Source organism: Entelurus aequoreus, linkage group LG04 (assembly GCF_033978785.1).
Source record: "Entelurus aequoreus isolate RoL-2023_Sb linkage group LG04, RoL_Eaeq_v1.1, whole genome shotgun sequence".
In the NCBI taxonomy this organism is placed as follows: Eukaryota; Metazoa; Chordata; class Actinopteri; order Syngnathiformes; family Syngnathidae; genus Entelurus; species Entelurus aequoreus.
The window spans coordinates 30,282,057-30,301,177 of record NC_084734.1 but is presented as its reverse complement, the minus strand read 5'-3'; the positions used below and the strand labels follow the sequence as shown (position 1 = coordinate 30,301,177).

At 40.9% G+C, this 19,121-nt stretch overlaps 1 protein-coding gene and 1 long non-coding RNA gene across 4 annotated transcripts in view; one reads left to right on the top strand and one right to left on the bottom strand.

Annotated features, from left to right (window-relative positions):
• The window catches only part of LOC133648464 (uncharacterized), a 25,698-nt gene extending 12,906 nt beyond the window's left edge, over positions 1-12,792 (bottom strand). Inside the window, exons 1-2 of the long non-coding RNA XR_009825874.1 lie at positions 12,577-12,792; positions 12,390-12,506 (exon numbers count right to left, since the gene is read on the bottom strand). This is a non-coding gene — a long non-coding RNA (uncharacterized LOC133648464). The remainder of the gene's footprint in view (positions 1-12,389; positions 12,507-12,576) is intronic.
• On the top strand, positions 5,177-19,121 carry myct1a (myc target 1a). 3 transcript variants are annotated; one of them, XM_062044572.1, is made up of 3 exons: positions 5,177-5,502; positions 13,842-13,968; positions 18,340-19,121. In XM_062044572.1, exons 2-3 carry the CDS (start codon positions 13,929-13,931, stop codon positions 18,870-18,872), a joined length of 573 nt encoding a protein of 190 aa, XP_061900556.1. In that variant the 5' UTR covers positions 5,177-5,502; positions 13,842-13,928; the 3' UTR covers positions 18,873-19,121. The 3 variants fall into 3 exon arrangements, with proteins under 3 accessions (XP_061900556.1, XP_061900557.1, XP_061900554.1); XM_062044573.1 differs by lacking the exon at positions 5,177-5,502 and adding an exon at positions 12,501-12,737; XM_062044570.1 differs by lacking the exons at positions 5,177-5,502; positions 13,842-13,968 and adding an exon at positions 15,675-16,229.

Genomic DNA, 19,121 nt, shown 5'->3' with positions numbered 1-19,121 from the left:
GTGCTTCAGCGACTGCAGGAGAACAGGATTGTTGCTAGAGCAGAACTGAATGCTGCGTCACAGTGTTAGGAAAATAACTTAAAAAAGTTAATTAATTACAGTTACTCGTTACTTTCCCCAAAAAGTAATTGAATTACTAACGGAATTATTCTTTAATGTAATTAATTACTAGTAATTAATGCATTACTTCTTTTTTGACTTTCATACCTGGTGTATGCAGTTGTGAGATGTTTCATTAGAGAAGAGTGTGTGAGAGTATACCTTTAAAAGGCAGTGCCTGTTGCCAAGTGAAGTGTGATGTCAGCGAGAGTGCGCTCATTGGCTGTTTTAGCTTAGCATTGGTAGTCTGCAGAATGAAAGGATATAGTTGATGACAGCCCCTGTGAAATGTTTTCACTGATAGTCAATGAAGCGATTGAAAGTGCGTCAATGGCTGTCTCTCTCCTTGTCTACAAACGGGCTATTTTAGGATTGTTATTGCTGACGATTGTCACTTTATTGAATGTTCATTATTCCCCCATAGTAGTAATAGCGGGCGTGTGTGTGCGTGTGCAGTGGCTGCCACTTGCACTAATAAAGAGCTACATCCTGAAGTGAACATTCTGGAATTCAATGGCTGTCTTGCCAACATCAAAAGTAGTGTGCCACGTTACATCAAATGTATCGGTAACTCTGTTGTAACATACAAAAAAAAATTTAATTAATTAGTTTACTTGTTACTAGTAAAACTAATTACATTAATAACGCTGTTATTATGTAACACATTTCTGAACAGACACATCGAAACCTAACAGGAAAGAATCTGCTCCACGGTCAAACTGTCGGTGTTAAAAGAAGTTATACAGATAATATTATGACTCAACTCTCTAAAATGTATTAATGTTTTAATTTTTTAAATTCTTATCAGAAAATACACTTAGGGAACAGTCTAGGGATGAAAGTAAGTGCTACAGTATGAGCTACCGGCATACATTTCTTGCAGAAAAAGTATTCTTTTTTTGTTATGTATTCATGTTTTGGGCAAGGGTAAGTCACCTATAAATAATCAGTTTATACATATTTTTTCAGTGAGGGTGCATCCAGTAAAACATCGCACCCAATAGTTAAATAAGTCTCAACGAAGCCACACTGCTCAACAATGTGCGCGTCAGATACAGCAAGGACAAAATCTATGTGATTGTTCACTCCGTTTATTGCTGCCTCTCATTGCTAAACAATAACAACAAGAATAGCAAATGTCAACATTCTCATCACATTTGGGGACGGTGTGGCGAAGTTGGGAGAGTGGCCGTGCCAGCAATCTGAAGGTTACTAGTTCAATCCCCACCTTCTCTCATCCTAGTCACGTCCCTTGTGTCCTTGAGCAAGACACTTCACCCTTGCTCCTGATGGGTCCTGGTTAGCGCCTTGCATGGCAGCTCTCGCCATCAGTGTGTAAATGTGTGTGTGTATGGGTGAATGTGGAAATAGTGTCAAAGCGCTTTGAGTTCCTTAAAAAGGTAGAAAAGCGCTATACAAGTACAACCCATTTACCATATTACTGACTTACAATTCTGCAGGAAGTAATAATGGATTAGATTTATGTAGCGCTTTTCTAGACACTTACAGCGCTTCACAGAGAAGTGAGAACTCATCATTCATTCACATCTGGTGGTGGTAAGCTACATTCATAGCCACAGCTGCCCTGGGGTAGACTGACGGAAGCGTGGCTGGCAGTTTGCGCCTACGGCCCCTTCGACCACCACCTATCATTCATCATTCATTCATTCACCAGTGTGAGTGGCACTGGGGGCAAGGTTGAAGTGTTCTGCCCAAGGACACAACGGCAGCGATTTGGATGGTAAGAGGCGGGGAGCGAACCTGCAACCCTCAGGTTTCTGGCACGGCCGCTCTACCCACTACGCCATGCCGCGTAGTGGGTCAATTTATAATCTGCCTTTAAAAACTGTATCATTGAGCTCTTTTTTAAAGGGGAACTGCAATCTTTTTGGAATTTTGCCTATCATTTACAATCATTATGAAAGGCAAGATGACGGATGGATTTTTAAAAAACGTTTTGCATTCTAACTTGTAAATAAATGTAAATAAAAGTCTGCCTCTATTTTGCCCATCAAATCCAATAAATAACCATTTATTACCATTCAAAAACCGCCAACATACCAATGATTTGAATATTAACCAAGTATTAGGGATATTGTTATCATAGGCGGTACACCTTGACAGCCATTTCCCGTTTCGTTGTGAGGATTACGGTCATTCTTCATCTAAATGGGAATAAATGAACATCCTAGCAGTCGGCATCCTAATGACCGCATACATTGCACATGTAAGTGATGTTTTATTATGTTTGTTGGCTTTCATGAAGTCTGCAGTGAGTAATAATCAGTGATAAAGAAAAAAAAAGCAAACGTTGTGATGCGTATTTCAAATTAATGCTCCGGGTATGCTTAAAATGATCAAAATACGGAAATATTAAATGTTATTATAAATATGCCAGTTATTACATTATATACAGGTAAAAGCCAGTAAATTAGAATATTTTGAAAAACTTGATTTATTTCAGTAATTGCATTCAAAAGGTGTAACTTGTACATTATATTTATTCATTGCACACAGACTGATGCATTCAAATGTTTATTTCATTTAATTTTGATGATTTGAAGTGGCAACAAATGAAAATCCAAAATTCCGTGTGTCACAAAATTAGACTATTACTTAAGGCTAATACAAAAAAGGGATTTTTAGAAATGTTGGCCAACTGAAAAGTATGAAAATGAAAAATATGAGCATGTACAATACTCAATACTTGGTTGGAGCTCCTTTTGCCTCAATTACTGCGGCGTGGCATGGAGTCGATGAGTTTCTGGCACTGCTCAGGTGTTATGAGACCCCAGGTTGCTCTGATAGTGGCCTTCAACTCTTCTGCATTTTTGGGTCTGGCATTCTGCATCTTCCTTTTCACAATACCCCACAGATTTTCTATGGGGCTAAGGTCAGGGGAGTTGGCGGGCCAATTTAGAACAGAAATACCATGGTCCGTAAACCAGGCACGGGTAGATTTTGCGCTGTGTGCAGGCGCCAAGTCCTGTTGGAACTTGAAATCTCCATCTCCATAGAGCAGGTCAGCAGCAGGAAGCATGAAGTGCTCTAAAACTTGCTGGTAGACGGCTGCGTTGACCCTGGATCCCAGGAAACAGAGTGGACCGACACCAGCAGATGACATGGCACCCCAAACCATCACTGATGGTGGAAACTTTACACTAGACTTCAGGCAACGTGGATCCTGTGCCTCTCCTGTCTTCCTCCAGACTCTGGGACCTCGATTTCCAAAGGAAATGCAAAATTTGCTTTCGTCACAAAACATGACTTTGGACCACTCAGCAGCAGTCCAGCTCTTTTTTTCCTTAGCCCAGGTGAGACGCTTTTCGCGCTGTTTCTTGGTCAACAGTGGCTTGACACGAGGTATGCGGCAGTTGAAACCCATGTCTTTCAAGCGTCTCTTGGTGGTGGATCTTGAAGCACTGACTCCAGCAGCTGTCCACTCCTTCTGAATCTCCCCCACATTTTTGAATGGGTTTTTTTCACAATCTTGACCAGGGCGCGGTGATCCCTATCGCTTGTACACTTTTTCTGACCACAGTTTTTCCTTCCCTTTGCCTCTCCATTAATGTGTTTGGACACAGAGCTCTGAGAACAGCCAGCCTCTTCAGCAATAACCTTTTGTGTCTTTCCCTCCTTGTGCAATGTGTCGATGGTTGCCTTTTGGACGGCTGTCAAATCTGAAGTCTTCCCCATGTTTGTGTAGGCTTCAGAACTGGACTGAGAGACCATTTAAAGCCCTTTGCAGGTGTTTTGAGTTAATCAGCTGATTAGTTTGTGGCACCAGGTGTCTTCAAAATTTAACCCTTACACAATATTCTAATTTTGTGACACACGGAATTTTGGATTTTCATTTGTTGCCACTTCAAATCATCAAAATTAAATGAAATAAACATTTGAATGCATCAGTCTGTGTGCAATGAATAAATATAATGTACAAGTTACACCTTTTGAATGCAATTACTGAAATAAATCAAGTTTTTCAAAATATTCTAATTTACTGGCTTTTACCTGTATATACTTGCAGCATGTATATAAAACCTTAATGGAAGTGTTTGGATGTTTTTTAAGGGCTTTATAGGCAAAATAGAGCGGCTCCCATAGGCTCCATTGTAAGCGGACTTTTGATCACATTTATTTAATATTTAGAATGCATAACATACATCGTCAAGTCTCTCAGAATGATTGTGAACGATAGGCAAAAAATTCCAAAAAAAATGCAGTTCCCCTTTAAAGGACAAATAACAAAAATGAATACAATATTTGTATACAATATTCTCAAATAGTTTGGTGGGCACCCTGAGGGAATGCAGTGTGATGCCAGGGAGGCACCTGTGATCTTGGGGAACATGCTTTTTTTGCCGTACTAAAATATGACGATTTGTATGTAGCGCTTGGCTTCACTGTGACTACGGTGGGAGACGAGGAAAGATGTGTAGTTTTCTTTAAGGTTAATAAGGATACAATGGTATTTAGCGGTGTACTTATAACAATTGTATAGACAAACTATACTAATTGTAGTGGCGGTGGAGAGTTGGGTGGACACCACATATTTTCTGATTCCTAAAGCGGGCGTACTAAAAAAATAATTGAGAAGCACTACCCAAAGTGAGGGCAGCACGGTGGAACAGGGTTTAGAGAGTGTGCCTCACAATAAGAAGGTCCTGGGTTCGATCCCTTGGGTCAGAGTCTTTTTGTGTGGAGTTTGCATGTTCTCCCCGTGACTGCGTGAGTTCCCACACGGGTACTACGGCTTCTCCACAACTTTTTTGTGCATACTTAGTTATTTTTCCTCACTCCTTTTTGAGTGTGCGTAGAAGTCCTACTCCGGCATTGCCGATCGTAACATCATCCCTTCAATGGCTGCCAAGTTTAGGCTTAAAATCTGATAAAGCAGCATGAAATGCCAATGAGACACTTCACAATGGAATCAATCAAACATGCTGCTCAATCACGGAAGTGGAGCCACACGTAGCCAATGAGCCCTTTGAGAATCTGTGTTGGATGTCATGTGACTGCTTTTATGAAGATGAGCTTGCTGCTCTTTACGCGTCCTATCATAGCGCCACAGGTCCGAGGCTACAGGGCTTCTTAATTTTAATGACTTTCAAAGGCTTCAGTTTAACCACTCGGCTAAACACTCCCAGCGGAACAATCAAGGCCTAAAAGACGCATCACAGCTTTTTTGGTTGTCTGTTCCGCTGCCTCAGCTCGACGATGAATCGGTGGTGTTAGAAAAACCAAACAGGAAGCTGGCAAGGCTCAAGGTGACCGTCTGCTCGGGCCTTCTTTGGCTGCGGCCGAAGCGTCGTGTCGCCCCTGGCAACCGGATGGCAAACCTGGCTGCAGGCCAAACGGAGGATCAGCGCCAGTTCTACCAACAATCAGAAGCTTAAGAATTTGGCAAGTGAATGCTGTCTCCGTCCCCTGCCTCATTTTCTTGTTGTTGACTTTTTTCCTGCCAAGGAAGTTATGTTGTCATTTCTGATTGTATTGTTTGGTACCAGTATTACGCAAGTATTACTTACTAGTATGAAGCTCCTATCAATGATTAATTTACTCCTTTGCTACCCTATTATTGTATAAGGAGCCATACTACAGTTAAGTTAAGCAAGGGCCCTCTATGCTAACTATTACAAAACCTACAATTGTAGGGCTGTAGACAACAACAACATATACCCCATACTGCAATTGTTTATCATACTGCATCATGAAATGATCAAATTCTTCAAATCCAAACCTGGCAGTAGTGCTGTATTAACAACATGTTTGTTTGTGTAAGCCAGTAGTTCTGAATTATTTTCTATCACAATACCACAATATTTGGTACAGACTTTTAGGGCCCTGACAAACACGTGTGTAAAATCTGAGCAAGATTGCTTAAAAAACATTGCCATCATCAAACAAAACGTTTTTGCAACGACACAGGGAGCACTTGGCAACTAACTGCCTGTAAGTCATTGACTATTTGTCTAAGGATTATCAAACTTTGAGAATATCAGTATCTACATCTATGACTATCTGACAAAATGCAACGCTGACATTGCCAAGAAGGCACAGGACATTACATTTACCATCAAGAAGAAGAAGGTAAGAAACTTGACAAATATTCAAAATGACATCATCTCGACTAAAGGCAATAAAAGACATAACTCAAAGACTTGTTGCAGCTAAAGTCAACAACAACAACAACAACAACTCTACATTAGTAACATCCATCCATTTTTTACAGCTTGTCCCTTCAGGGTCGCGGGGGTGCTGGAGCCTATCATAAATTATGAAAAATCCTAAATATTCAGTAAAACATAATATTTATTGACAATTACAAGTAAGTTCTTATCATGTATTTTTTCCCCCCCAACACCTACCTTTCTCACACACATAGAAGTGAACTTAATGTAAACATGTAAAAGTTATGTTGTGAATGCATTATCAGTAAAACACATGGAGAAGGGGTAGGATTAAATATAAGCTTTGCTTCTTCCTACTCCTTTTCAGATATGGTGAAATATGCAAATGTAACCACATGAGGTTCCCTATTGTAACTTGTTAAAAACATGTCTGCAACCATAATAACAATATATGCTTCCAATGAACGTTCCCTCTAAGGTGCGCGCCTGCGCAATTGCGCACCGTTCACGCGTCCTCAGCGCACTGCAAATTAATGCCGCGCAGGAAATCAAAAATCCCATCTGAACTTTAAACAAAATAAACAAATTACAATTTATTCTGTATGATTTTGCAATGCAACTCTGTGAGTGACAGGTGACAACAAGAGTGGCCCCAATGAATAAAACAATCTTTGTCAACACAGTTCAATTATCGTCTGTCGAGACACTTTACGGACAGGAATTCCATCAATCACTTTATTGAGCAAAACTGTTTGTAACCACACCAAAAACATGAGTAAAAAAAACTTGTATCTATAAAAACTGGTAATTTTCTGCCATACAAACCAGGCTTAAACCAACGTTGTCATCCGTCGTTTCAACATAGCCGCTCGCTCGCTCACCTGCACCAACACAGGCACTCATGGCACTTAGCCAGTGTTGCGTTTATGGCCACAAAAAAAGTCAGACAACCCCAACGCCACACAATGTGTAAATGCCAGGTTGTAATACTGACTCCACAATCAAATGTGTGCTTATTTTACTGCCATTTATTAAGAATGTTAATCTAAGGATATTATTCATGAAATATTGTCACTAGAGTTCATAAATGCTAATAAAAAGATGTATTTTACAGACAGAAAGTTACAGGAACTAAATGTAATCTCTGAAAGGGGTAACATTTCTTTTAAAGGCAGGACCCGCAGCCAGACACAATACTAGCACATAGGTCATGAAAAACATGTTTTTTTGTTATTGTCATTGTAAGGGGGCAAACTCACTTATATCAGAAAATGATTTTAATAAAACATTTAAATTGTTATTTAGTCAGGTTTGGGACAGGTGCACGTCTGATGTCGCTCACATGTGCTCCACTGAATGCTCAGGGAGTTTGTGCGTTTGCTCACACACATGAAAAATTAGAGGGAACATTGCTTCCAATGCATTTTTAGTACAAACCGTGGGGGCGCCACAAATGTCAATTTGACATGACTGTACCCAGCAGGCACAGGACATTAAAACAACGTTGAGAAGTTGTTAAATTTGGTCCTGACGTTGAGGAACTTAAACATAATGTTAAAACAACATGCTTTTTGACGACGTTTAGTCAATGTTGGGTTCTAACGTTGATTCGAACTTTGAATTTTGGTCATTTCACAACCAATATTCTACAACACAAATACGTTGAAACAACATGCTTTTTGACAACGTTTATTCAATGTCAGGTTGTGACGTTGATTTGACCTTTGAAATGTGGTAATCTCCCTACCAACAACATGGATGCAACGTTGGACATCAACGTTGTCTTAAAGGCCTACTGAAACCCACTACTACCGACCACGCAGTCTGATAGTTTATACATCAATGATGAAATCTTAACATTGCAACACATGCCAATACGGCCGGGTTAACTTATAAAGTGCAATTTGAAATTTCCCGCTAAACTTCCGGTTGGAAACGTCTATGTATGATGCGTATGCGCGTGACGTCACGACGGCAACGGAAGTATTCGTGCCCAATGTGTCACCATACAAACTGCCCTGTTTTCATCGAACAATTCCACAGTATTCTGGACATCTGTGTTGGTGAATCTTTTGCAATTTGTTTAATGAACAATGGAGATTGCAAAGAAGAAAGTTGTAAGCGGGATCGGTGTATTAGCGGCTGGCTGTAGCAACACAACAAGGAGTACTTACTTGGATAGCAGACGCCTAGCCGATGCTAGCCGCCAACCGCATCTGTAATCGGGTGAAATCCTTCGTCGCGCCGTCGATCGGTGAGCACGGGTGTTGATGAGCAGATTAGGGCTGGCTGGCGTAGGTGGAGCGCTAATGTTTTTATCATAGCTCTGTGAGGTCCGGTTGCTAAGTTGCTAAGTTAGCTTCAGCGTCGTTAGCAACAGCATTGTTAAGCTTTGCCAGGCTGAGAATTATTAACTGTGTAGTTACATGTCCATGGTTTAATAGTATTGTTGATCTTCTGTCTATCCTTCCAGTCAGGGATGTATTTATTTTGTTTCTATCTGCATTTGAGCCAGATGCTATCACATTAGCTCAGTAGCTAGAGAGCTTCGCTGATGTATTGTCGTGGAGATAAAAGTCACTGTGAATTTCCATTTCGCGTTCTCGACTCTCATTTTCAAGAGGATATAGTATCCGAGGTGGTTTAAAATACAAATCCGTGATCCACAATAGAGAAAGGAGAGTGTGTGGAATCCAATGAGACCTTGTACCTAAGTTACGGTCAGAACGAAAAAAGATACACCCTGCACTGCCTCTCTAGTTCTTCACTCTAACGTTCCTCATCCACGAATCTTTCATCCTCGCTCAAATTAATGGGGTAATCGTCGCTTTCTCGGTCCGAATCTCTCTCGCTCCATTGTAAACAACGGGGAATTGTGAGGAATCGTACCTCCTGTGACGTCACGCTACTTTCGGTATAGGGAAGGCTTTTTTTTATCAGCGACCAAAAGTTGTGAACTTTATCGTCGTTGTTCTATACTAAATCCTTTCAGCAAAAATATGGCAATATCGCGAAATTATCAAGTATGACACATAGAATGGATCTGCTATCCCCGTTTAAATAAAAAAAAATCATTTCAGTAGGCCTTTAATTTACAAATACGACAATTTTACAACGTTGTTTCTAAGTCAGTTTTAAAGGACAAGTATGAATAATCAATGTTGTGTCAATGTCTTGTGCCTGCATGGTATGTTGTCGTAGAAATAGCTTATAGATATGCTCATGTCCGTGGCCCCTGCCTTTCCCCTCTACTCCACATCTGCCAGCACAGCAAACAGCACTTGCAGCGGATTATAAAAAAAAAATATCAGACAACGCTGCATAATTTCTTTTAACGTAGTCACTCTGCTTTGCACAACAAGCCTCCAAAGCACAGAACCCTATTTTGCTGATAGCTACAGTGGAGCCAAACCAACTTAATCTGCCTGACAGGCAGGCAGACGTTTTTTCAGAGCCGGCCGGCGGGAATCGAACGCCTATGCCACCCGCTGGGGAGAAATTGAAAATAGGAGAAACAGTGCATCTCTTTTCACATGAACAAAATACCAAATAAAAAACAAAACAGGCACATTCCTCAGCATATGGAGGAGTTCAGGCTGGGAGGTGTTCAAAGTGGCCTCGCCAATCTCCGCCATATGGTGTCACTAATTGCTGTGTTTCAGTGCAGAGAGGTACACCAAAAGAGACAGTTGAAGGGAGAAATAAAGGGTGGCCTGGGGACAGGGAGAAATCTCAAAACTGGGACAGAAAGTTGTGATTGTTTTATGTTGCATACCATGATCGCTGACAGCTTCTAAAAAAAGCCTGGGGGGAGTACATAGCTCATTTGATGCTATTTGTTGAAATGTTCAACATTGGCTAGATTTTCAGAACTTCAGGATATGAGTACAGCATGTAAATGTTATCTGTCTTAATGGGTGTTAAATGACATACAAATGAGACATATGAATGTATGCTTTCCCCAGGAGGACACATTAACACATTAACCAGGAACAACACTGGTTCTATTTATATCTGTCAAATGAGCATTTAACCACCAAAAGCTAGCCTTGATGTTACGAAATTTGAGGGGCACATGTTAATGTTACTGCAGCATCTTTGATTTTTAACGACAAGTCTAACGTAATAAACAAGTTAGGTCATCAGTCAAAATGGCTGATGACCTAACGTCTTGATAAACGTTTGATTGATCTTACATGAGCACCTTGACCAAAGAGCATTATTAGTACACCTGTACGATCTCAGCAGATCCAAGTACAGATCTTGTGTTGGATATCATTGGATTAAACAGCATGGGTATTGGACATAACAACACAAATACACAGTAATCAAATCATGAGAAATAGTGGTAATTAAATATTTACAACACTTGGATACATGTTTCCTAAGGCTAATTGGGTAATTATGTAAGACATGTTTAGGAACAGGCCACACTCACTCAAGGAGGGCCTGAATTATTTACTATTTATTTCATTTGGCGACCTAAACGAGGCTCCCATGTGGATGAGGATGCTTGATAAACAAGGTGCCGCTTAAAAAAGAAAAATTAGTTAGTCTACACATATCCTGCTCAAAAAATGCAACGTCTAAACATCTTAATCAAAAGTATCACACCGGTCTTTGAACAAGAGAGAAAAAGCAAACATCTAAACTTAGAAGAGATCAATGTGTGATGCAGAGCTTGCACCCACACACCTCCAAACAGTCATGGCTGCTGATGCACTTGTCAGCTGTGACACACACACACACAACTCACAAGAGCCACTGAGAGAAGCCATATTGAAAACATCAGCCGCCAGCATCACCTGACTTTACTGTTAGCTTTGCTGACGTCATCGGCTCTCATTCAGATTTTGCCATGTTGGAACGCAAAAATGAAGTCTATAAAGAAAGAGTGCTCATGTGAGCCAGTCTTACATTAAAAACACTGTACAGCCCTCACAGTTCCTTTTCTGCGCTTTGTGGTTTTCTATGGACTTTCTACAAAATGTAATATAGGATAATTCAGGGGTGTCCAAAATGCGGCCTGGAGGCCATTTGAGGCACGCAGCTAAATTTTTATTGGCCCGGGACACATTCTGTAGACAAAATAAACACGTCCTAGATTAGAACATTACACCTACCCTAAGCAAAAAAATAGATCCGGCCCAAATACCCCCAAAAGTTGGACCTGACAACCAAAATGGCTGATGACCTGTTTGATTTAGTGTATATTATGGATAATCTTCATTCGTCTTGCCATGATGAACATGAGTACACATTTCTTTGAAGATATTGTAAGTTTTCGAGAGCTCTAAAACACTCACAAAGGTTTTATTTGGCGAAATAGTAATAATAACAGTAAAGAATATTAATATGAAGTACTGAAATATCTCATGGAGGTTAGATTAGATATTAAACTAATTTTCTTTGTTACATACAGTATAACACAAAACTAAGATGTGGATACCACAGATAGTTTAACATATATTGATTGTCCTATACTGTATTGTTTTAGTATCTTTAATGACAACATGTATCAAAGTGGCCCCTGCATACTTCATATTTTCTGTATTTGGCCCTCGCTCAAAAAAGTTTGGACACCCCTGGTATATCTAGTACAAAACCGAAGTCTTCTTAGTTGTCTTATTTAAGATATGAACTCTTTTCCACTAATACGTTCAAATCAACAAAAGTTGGCTGCACCATAAGAAAATTAAATGACAGAGCCAGAGCCCAGACCTAAATTATATCTGTAATGTGTGTGGAAATCAGTAGGAAGGACTGTGCATAAGCTATGCCCACGCTATCTAACAATTTTTTGCATAAGCAAATGTTGTAATTTTTGTTGATTATTCATGATTCAACCAGTTTACATCAGGCAATATATCTATCAAAAACAAAATGCAAAGACTCAATAAAAGCCAATGCAACACTGAAGAAAAGACAATCCTTGTGAGTGAAAGCATATCTGAGAATCACCCAAAAATATTCATAGTCCTTGACTAATATATACTGGAACATGATATGAATAAAATAAAACATGCACTTGTGATAAATCCACACTTTGAAAAGGGTGGTGCATTTTTGGTATTTTGGCATTTCTGCTGTGTCATGCCAATCACCCAGGTCACCTCTAAAGGCGCTGCAAGTAGAGATGAGTAAGCAATTAACGCTTACCTTGCAGCCTCTGCATCACATTGGCAATGTCATGTGCAGAGTCTCTGTAGTGGTGCAGAGATGCCATGCTGCGCGTCCTCCGGTCGGTCGCCTGTATTGTCTTAACCCAGCATTACTCTAACCGAGAAAATATAAATTATTTTTAGTTGTCCGTATCTAGTTCGTCCCTGTTGGAGAAATAGTCTACCTCACTCAGAGAGGCTCCTCCTCCCCTGATGGTGATGTAAATGTAGATGTGCACTCAAGACTGCAGGCATGACAGCTTTTTGGTTTGCATGGGCTGCCACCTGCTGTCTAAGTAGAGAGGATGTTAGTTTTTCTCTTCCATCAGGACCTATAGGGCGCCAGGTAACATTGCCTGCCTTTACTATTGTGATGCACTCATTGAAACAATATAAATATTTGATCATATTTAATCATAAGAGTTTCATTACCTTCACTTCACTGATTGCCTGGAAGAAATTATGTGGTTCTCGTCAGTGTAAAGCACTTTGGGTGACTAGAAAAGCGTTATATGAAATCGTATACATTACTTTGAGTGGTGTCCCTTTTAACTCAACTTACCAAAAAGGCGTTCCGTTCCTTTTATTTAAAGGGTTAGTACACCGCCTTTGTAGAATTTCACAAGATTAACATTTCAAAAAGAGTTCATCCTGCAAATAAATTACTAACACAAACACTTTGTAGACCAATTGAATGCAGTTGAGAAAGGCTTCAGCACCCCCGAAACCCCAAAAGGGACAAGCGGTAGAAAATGGATGGATGGATTTCAAAGCAGTTATTAATCCATCCATCCATCCATTTTCTACCGCTTATTCCCTTCGGGGTCGCGGGGGGCGCTGGAGCCTATCTCAGCTACAATCGGGCGGAAGGCGGGGTACACCCTGGACAAGTCGCCACCTCATCGCAGCAGTTATTAATCATTATTTAAATTATTTATGCATAAATATGTGGTTATCATTTAATTATTAATTTACATACATTATTATAAATAATAAATGATAAATGGGTTATACTTGTATAGCGCTTTTCTACCTTCAAGGTACTCAAAGCGCTTTGACAGTATTTCCACATTCACACACTGATGGCGGGAGCTGCCATGCAAGGCGCTAACCAGCAGCCATCAGGAGCAAGGGTGAAGTGTCTTGCCCAAGGACACAACGGACGTGACTGGGATGGTAGAAGGTGGGGATTGAACCCCAGTAACCAGCAACCCTCCGATTGCTGGCACGGCCACTCTACCAACTTCGCCACGCCGTCCCCATCAAGTTTTACATCTAAATAAAGATTACGACATTTTAATTGTTTGCGTAAAAAAATTAAATATCTATAAACAGTGTCAATTGTATGATGGCTTTCATTCAATATGTGAGCATTTCATATTCAAATGCAAAAGGAAACATGTTCTGTATTTGTGATATTGAAATGTATATTGAGGTGGTACCTCTGCAGTGAGGCGAGACCATCCATTCCTATGCACTCCAATGCAGCGAGGCTCAGGGTGACCGCTACCATTGACAGCCCCTCAGGACCAAACAGATGCAGCCAAGGAGAGAAGAGACACTTCACTGCAGCAGAGGTAAAGCACAAGGCGGGGGTCAACAAATTAAGGAATGTGTTATACTGACGTCAAACATTGCTCAGAGTTGAGCGCAAAGCGGGCTGCTGCCATCTTAATCTCCCTGCCGCATAGTCAGCGTTTTGCGAAAAGCTTATTAGAAAGTTGAGTGATGAAATTGACTTGAGCTCTCCTCTCAACTAGCTGCAGGAATGCTCAGACCATTCACAGACAAATCCCAGATAAAAGAAATTAACAATCAATCCATTCATTGATTGTTGTTTTCATACATAAAACAAATGCAACACAAAGCGCCCTACAGTCTCAAAAACAATGCCTCGATGACTTACCTCCTGCCATCATCTGTCACATACACAGACACGCACAAACATGCACATACACACATATTTAAGTTAAAGTACCAATGATTGTCACACACACTAGGTGTGGCAAAATTATTCTCTGCATTTGACCCATCACCCTTGATCACCCCTGGGAGGTGAGGGGAGCAGTGGGCAGCAGCGGTGGTCACGCCCGGGAATCATTTTTGGTGATTTAACCCCCAATTCCAACCCTTGATGCTGAGTGCCAAGCAGGGAGGTAATAGGTCCCATTTTTATAGTCTTTGGTATGACTCGGCTGGGGTTTGACTCACAACTCAGTGGCCTAGTGGTTAGAGTGTCCGCCCTGAGATCGGTAGGTTGGAGTTCAAATCCCAGCCGAGTCATACCAAAGACTATAAAAATGGGACCCATTATCTCCCTGCTTGGCACTCAGCATCAAGGGTTGGAGTTGGGGGTTAAATCACCAAAATGATTCCCGGGCGCGGCGCCGCTGCTGCCCACTGCTCCCCAAGGGGATGGGTCAAATGCAGAGGACAAATTTCACCACATCTAGTGTGTGTGTGACAATCATTGGTACTTTAATCTTTAAACTGAATGCATGACTGAGTACAGAAGGGCCAGGTGAGGAAACACCATCACAGGAGCCGTCTGCACTCAGAGGTCACCTGATCACGGCCACCAGGACGCTGACAAAAAGCGTCCCCGCTGCCTACAAGGAATCAAGAAAGTAAAAATAATATAACGCGTACAAATAATTACAACTCAGGAGTGTGTTTTATGTCTTTTTTTCCAACCCATCCATCCATTTTCTACCGCTTATCCAAAAATGCTTATTTTCTCTGGATACTGGATACTGCGCTGAAAGAAATATTCCACAGGGTTCTCACTTTACTGAAAAAAGGTTGCAAACCACTTGTTTAAAGGGTTGATGCACAGTAAACCATTACCACACAAAATATAATGGACCATTACTCCATCTACTGGTAAAGATGGAAACCGAAGGAACTGAAACTATTTTTCTTCCTAAATTTCAGCGTTTACATCTCTCATCGTCATCGCTGTGAGATAGTACACATTAGTAGAGAAACAAACGCTTGGTTCTGCGGCTTTAAATGAAAACTGGGCTATGTTCATACCAAGGTGGTTACATGTGCGTTCCCCTCTGTTTGTGTTGATAGATTTCAGATGGAGAGGATTACTCACAATGCTGACTATGCAGGTAGTGTTGATGAATTGATATAAAATGCATTTCATGGCCACAGTATTCCAGAGCTCCATGTCAGTCTTATCAAAATAAATGTTTTTACTGGCTGCACAGAGAAAGGGCCAGACGACCACTGACCTGGCAGACGTTGTGGAAAATGTGAGATTTTTGGCTAGAGAACAAAAAAAACTGCTAATGTCCAAAACTCAGGCACTCCATTACTAACTACAGCGCCATAGTTTTGGTATTTTAGTTAATATCTAATGTTGACTCGTTTACTTTTACACTGTTAACGTTGTATCAACCCAGAGGAAACGATGATAGAGGAAGTGAGTAAAGTAAACCCTACTTCTCCCCAACGCCATCATCTCTGTCCTGCATAGATAAGCCCCTCCTAGAGCTCATTTAAAGCAGGAAACGTGACAGTTGAGTTTTTCCGCTTCCATAAACAAGACAAGCCAACAGAGTTTAGCAAACAGTCCACCAGCACCTCTGGGACAGTTCTCGAGGAGGGACACACAGGGAGAGAGAGAGAGAGTGAGGGGAGGAGAGTCTGAGAAGAAAGGGAGAGAACAGGAAAGAAAGTCTGCAGAAAGACAGGGAAATCCATTAGATATAAAAAACGAGGGTAAAAGTCGGGGGGGGAAAGAAGTTCTCTGATGACACTGCAGGAAAAGTCATGGCTGTAAACAACACACATTTCTTTATGGAAATACTTCAGTCATTTGATGCTGGTGAGTTTTTCTAAACTTTTTGTTTCTTTATCATGGGCTGTCATAGGAATTACAAATGTAAAACAATGCTCTTTTCAAAAGACAAGAAATGACTTACATTTTTTTCCTCACATCTTCTCAATTCCATTTTTTGTGTCCTCAAAACCTACAAAAGCTGAAAGTTTCATTTTAATATGACAATGCATTGAGGTCTTTTGTTTTTAATGGCAGGCATCCATTAGGATTTACAGTGCATCAGCAAGGTATCCGCAGCGCTTTACTTTTTCCATAATTTGTTAAGTTACAGCCTTATTCCAAAATTAAATTAATTAATTTTTGTCCTTAAATTTCTAAAGACAATACCCCATAATGACAATGTGAAAGGTTTTTTTTTTTTAATTTAGCAAATTTATTAAAAATAAAAGAATACAAATCATATGTACATTAGTATTTACAGCCTCTGCTCAATACTTTGTTGATACACGGTTGGCAGCAATTGTAGCCTCAAGTCTTTTTGAATTTGATGCCACAAGCTCGGCACACCTATCTTTGGGCAGTTTCGCCCATTCCGCTTTGCAACACCTCTCAAGCTCCATCAGGTTGGATGGAAAGTGTTGGTTTTCAACCAGGATGTCTCTGTACAATGCTGCATTCATCTTAGTCTAGTCAAGGAGGTGTCCAAGAACCTGATGGTCACTCTGTCAGAGCTACAGCATTCCTCTGTGGAGAGAGGAGAACTTTACAGAAGAACAACCATCTCTGCAGCAAACCACCAATCAGCCTGTATGGTATAGTGGCCAGATGGAAGCCATTTCTGAGTAAAAGGTTAGCCAACATGCACCTAAAAGGCTCTCAGACCATTAGAAACAAAATTATCTGGTCTGATGAGACAAAAATTGAACTATTTGGCATGAATACCAGGCATCATGTTTGGAGGAAACCAGGCACCGCTCATCACCAGGCCAATACCATCCCTGCAGTTAAGCATGGTGGTGGCAGCATCATGCTGTGGAGATGTTTTTCAGCAGCAGGAACTGGGAGACGAGTTAGGATCGAGGGAATTATGAATTCAGCAATACACAAAGACATCCTGGATGAAAACCAACGCTTCACATCCTAACTGATGAAGCTTGGGTGGTGCTGAAAAGAGAAATGGGCAAAGAGGAATGGGCGAAACTGCCCAAAGATCGGTGTGCCAAGCTTGTGGCATCGTATTCAAAATAATTGAGGCTGTAATTGCGGCCAAAGGTGCATCAACAAAGCATTAGGCAAAGGCTGTGAATACTTATGTTTGCAATTTTGTTTATTTTTAATAGATTAGAATTTTTCTGAAAACAATTTTTCCACATTGTCATTAAAGGATATTGTCTGCAGAATTTTGAAGACAACATTTATTTATTTCATTCTGGAATTAGGCTGTAACATTACAAAATGTGGAAAAAGTGAAGGGCTGTGAATACTTCCGGATGCACTGTAACCACTGCATTCTTTTGGCTAGTATTTTATACGCAGAAGCAACAAAAACAACTTGTATTTATTTTCACTGGAGAACTTAAATGCAAACAGTTTGTTGCTATCCTCCTGACAACCAGTGTCTTCTGCAGTGGACATTAATGTTTTACATTAGTAGGCATTTTTTTCCCTCAAAATTTGTAACTGTATTACCCGTACTCCATTTAAATAGACAAAAAAACAAAGTCCTCCGCAAACTATGCTGGTTGCCGAAATGGATATGTCATAACGCCAGGAGGATGATGTTCGCTAGCCTGCAACGTTTTGAATCACTTTGACTTTTCAGACCCAAATTTGTGCTTTTAAAGTCCCTCTTTTCTCCCCTAAAGTGCTCCTAAAGATTAAAGCATTTATAAATTAATTATACTATGGAAAAATAATGTGATTGTTGGACAGAGAGGATTCCAGTGGACTTTTAAGAGAAGTGCAGCAGCAAGATCATTTTTTAACTTTATTCAGCTATATGTTAGGAACAAAGTGGGTCAATTTTGAGTTCCTACAGTGAGAGAATGGACCAAAACTTGATGAGTTAGTCCATATAAAAGGATCTAGATGGGCCCTGGGGAAGACTCACGGTGCCCACTTTGAACACCCCTAATCTCAATGTCTTCTTTCGCAGTCCCTCTGATCATAGCGTTCTGTGTTTCCGTGGCTGTGGGCCTGGTCTTGGGCGCTCTGGTCTATGTGATCCTCACATGGTTTTCCCGACGAAGAGCAGGATCTGCCAGAATCACGAGCTGCCCCCTTCGCCAGTCCCGTACGTGCCCTAGAAACTACCCAGGCTTCAACCGCAACAGCAGCAGCCACGACCGGCGAAGCAACAACAGCTTGGTCAGCGCCGCTTACACCTTCTACCGCCAGACCTCAAACCCGGATTCCCTCGACCCGCTGGGGTACAAGTCTAGCTTCAGGGCGTCAACCTTCCATCCTCTTCTCCACTGTAGCCAAATTGCCAGGGAGGCGGAAGAGGGAAGTCAGGTGTCGTTGCCCCGCACGCCCACCCTGACAACCACTACTAACTCAGCTCACTCAGCTGCCACTCCACCCAGACCCCACTCTTTTTGGGGGGACAGCGGGGATTTCCAAGCAACACAGACCCCCCCTCCTGCTTACGAGAGCATCATTAAAGCTTATCAGGAGACTCATACATAGGAGGCAAATGAAATTAAATCCAAAGACAAAAACTGCTGATCATAGCAAAAAAAATAAAAATACTATTTAAAAAAGAATGACAAATGTCACCCATATCTTAAGTACCACCAAGAGTAAAGCTTTTTACTATGCAAATTGTCACCCGGGCTTTAATAAACAATCCAGACTATAATGGTATTTTAAAAACGTTTGAAAAATAAGCAAAGAATACTTTTGGACTTTGTGCTGTTATAAGCTCAGTTCTGTTAA

Excerpts from the sequence above, each read along its gene's own strand:
- myct1a (XM_062044570.1), top strand. The coding sequence starts at position 16,175 with ATGGCTGTAAACAACACACATTTCTTTATGGAAATACTTCAGTCATTT. Across the intron at positions 16,230-18,339 it reads ACTTCAGTCATTTGATGCTG|TCCCTCTGATCATAGCGTTC; the intron begins GTGAGTTTTTCT and ends CTTCTTTCGCAG.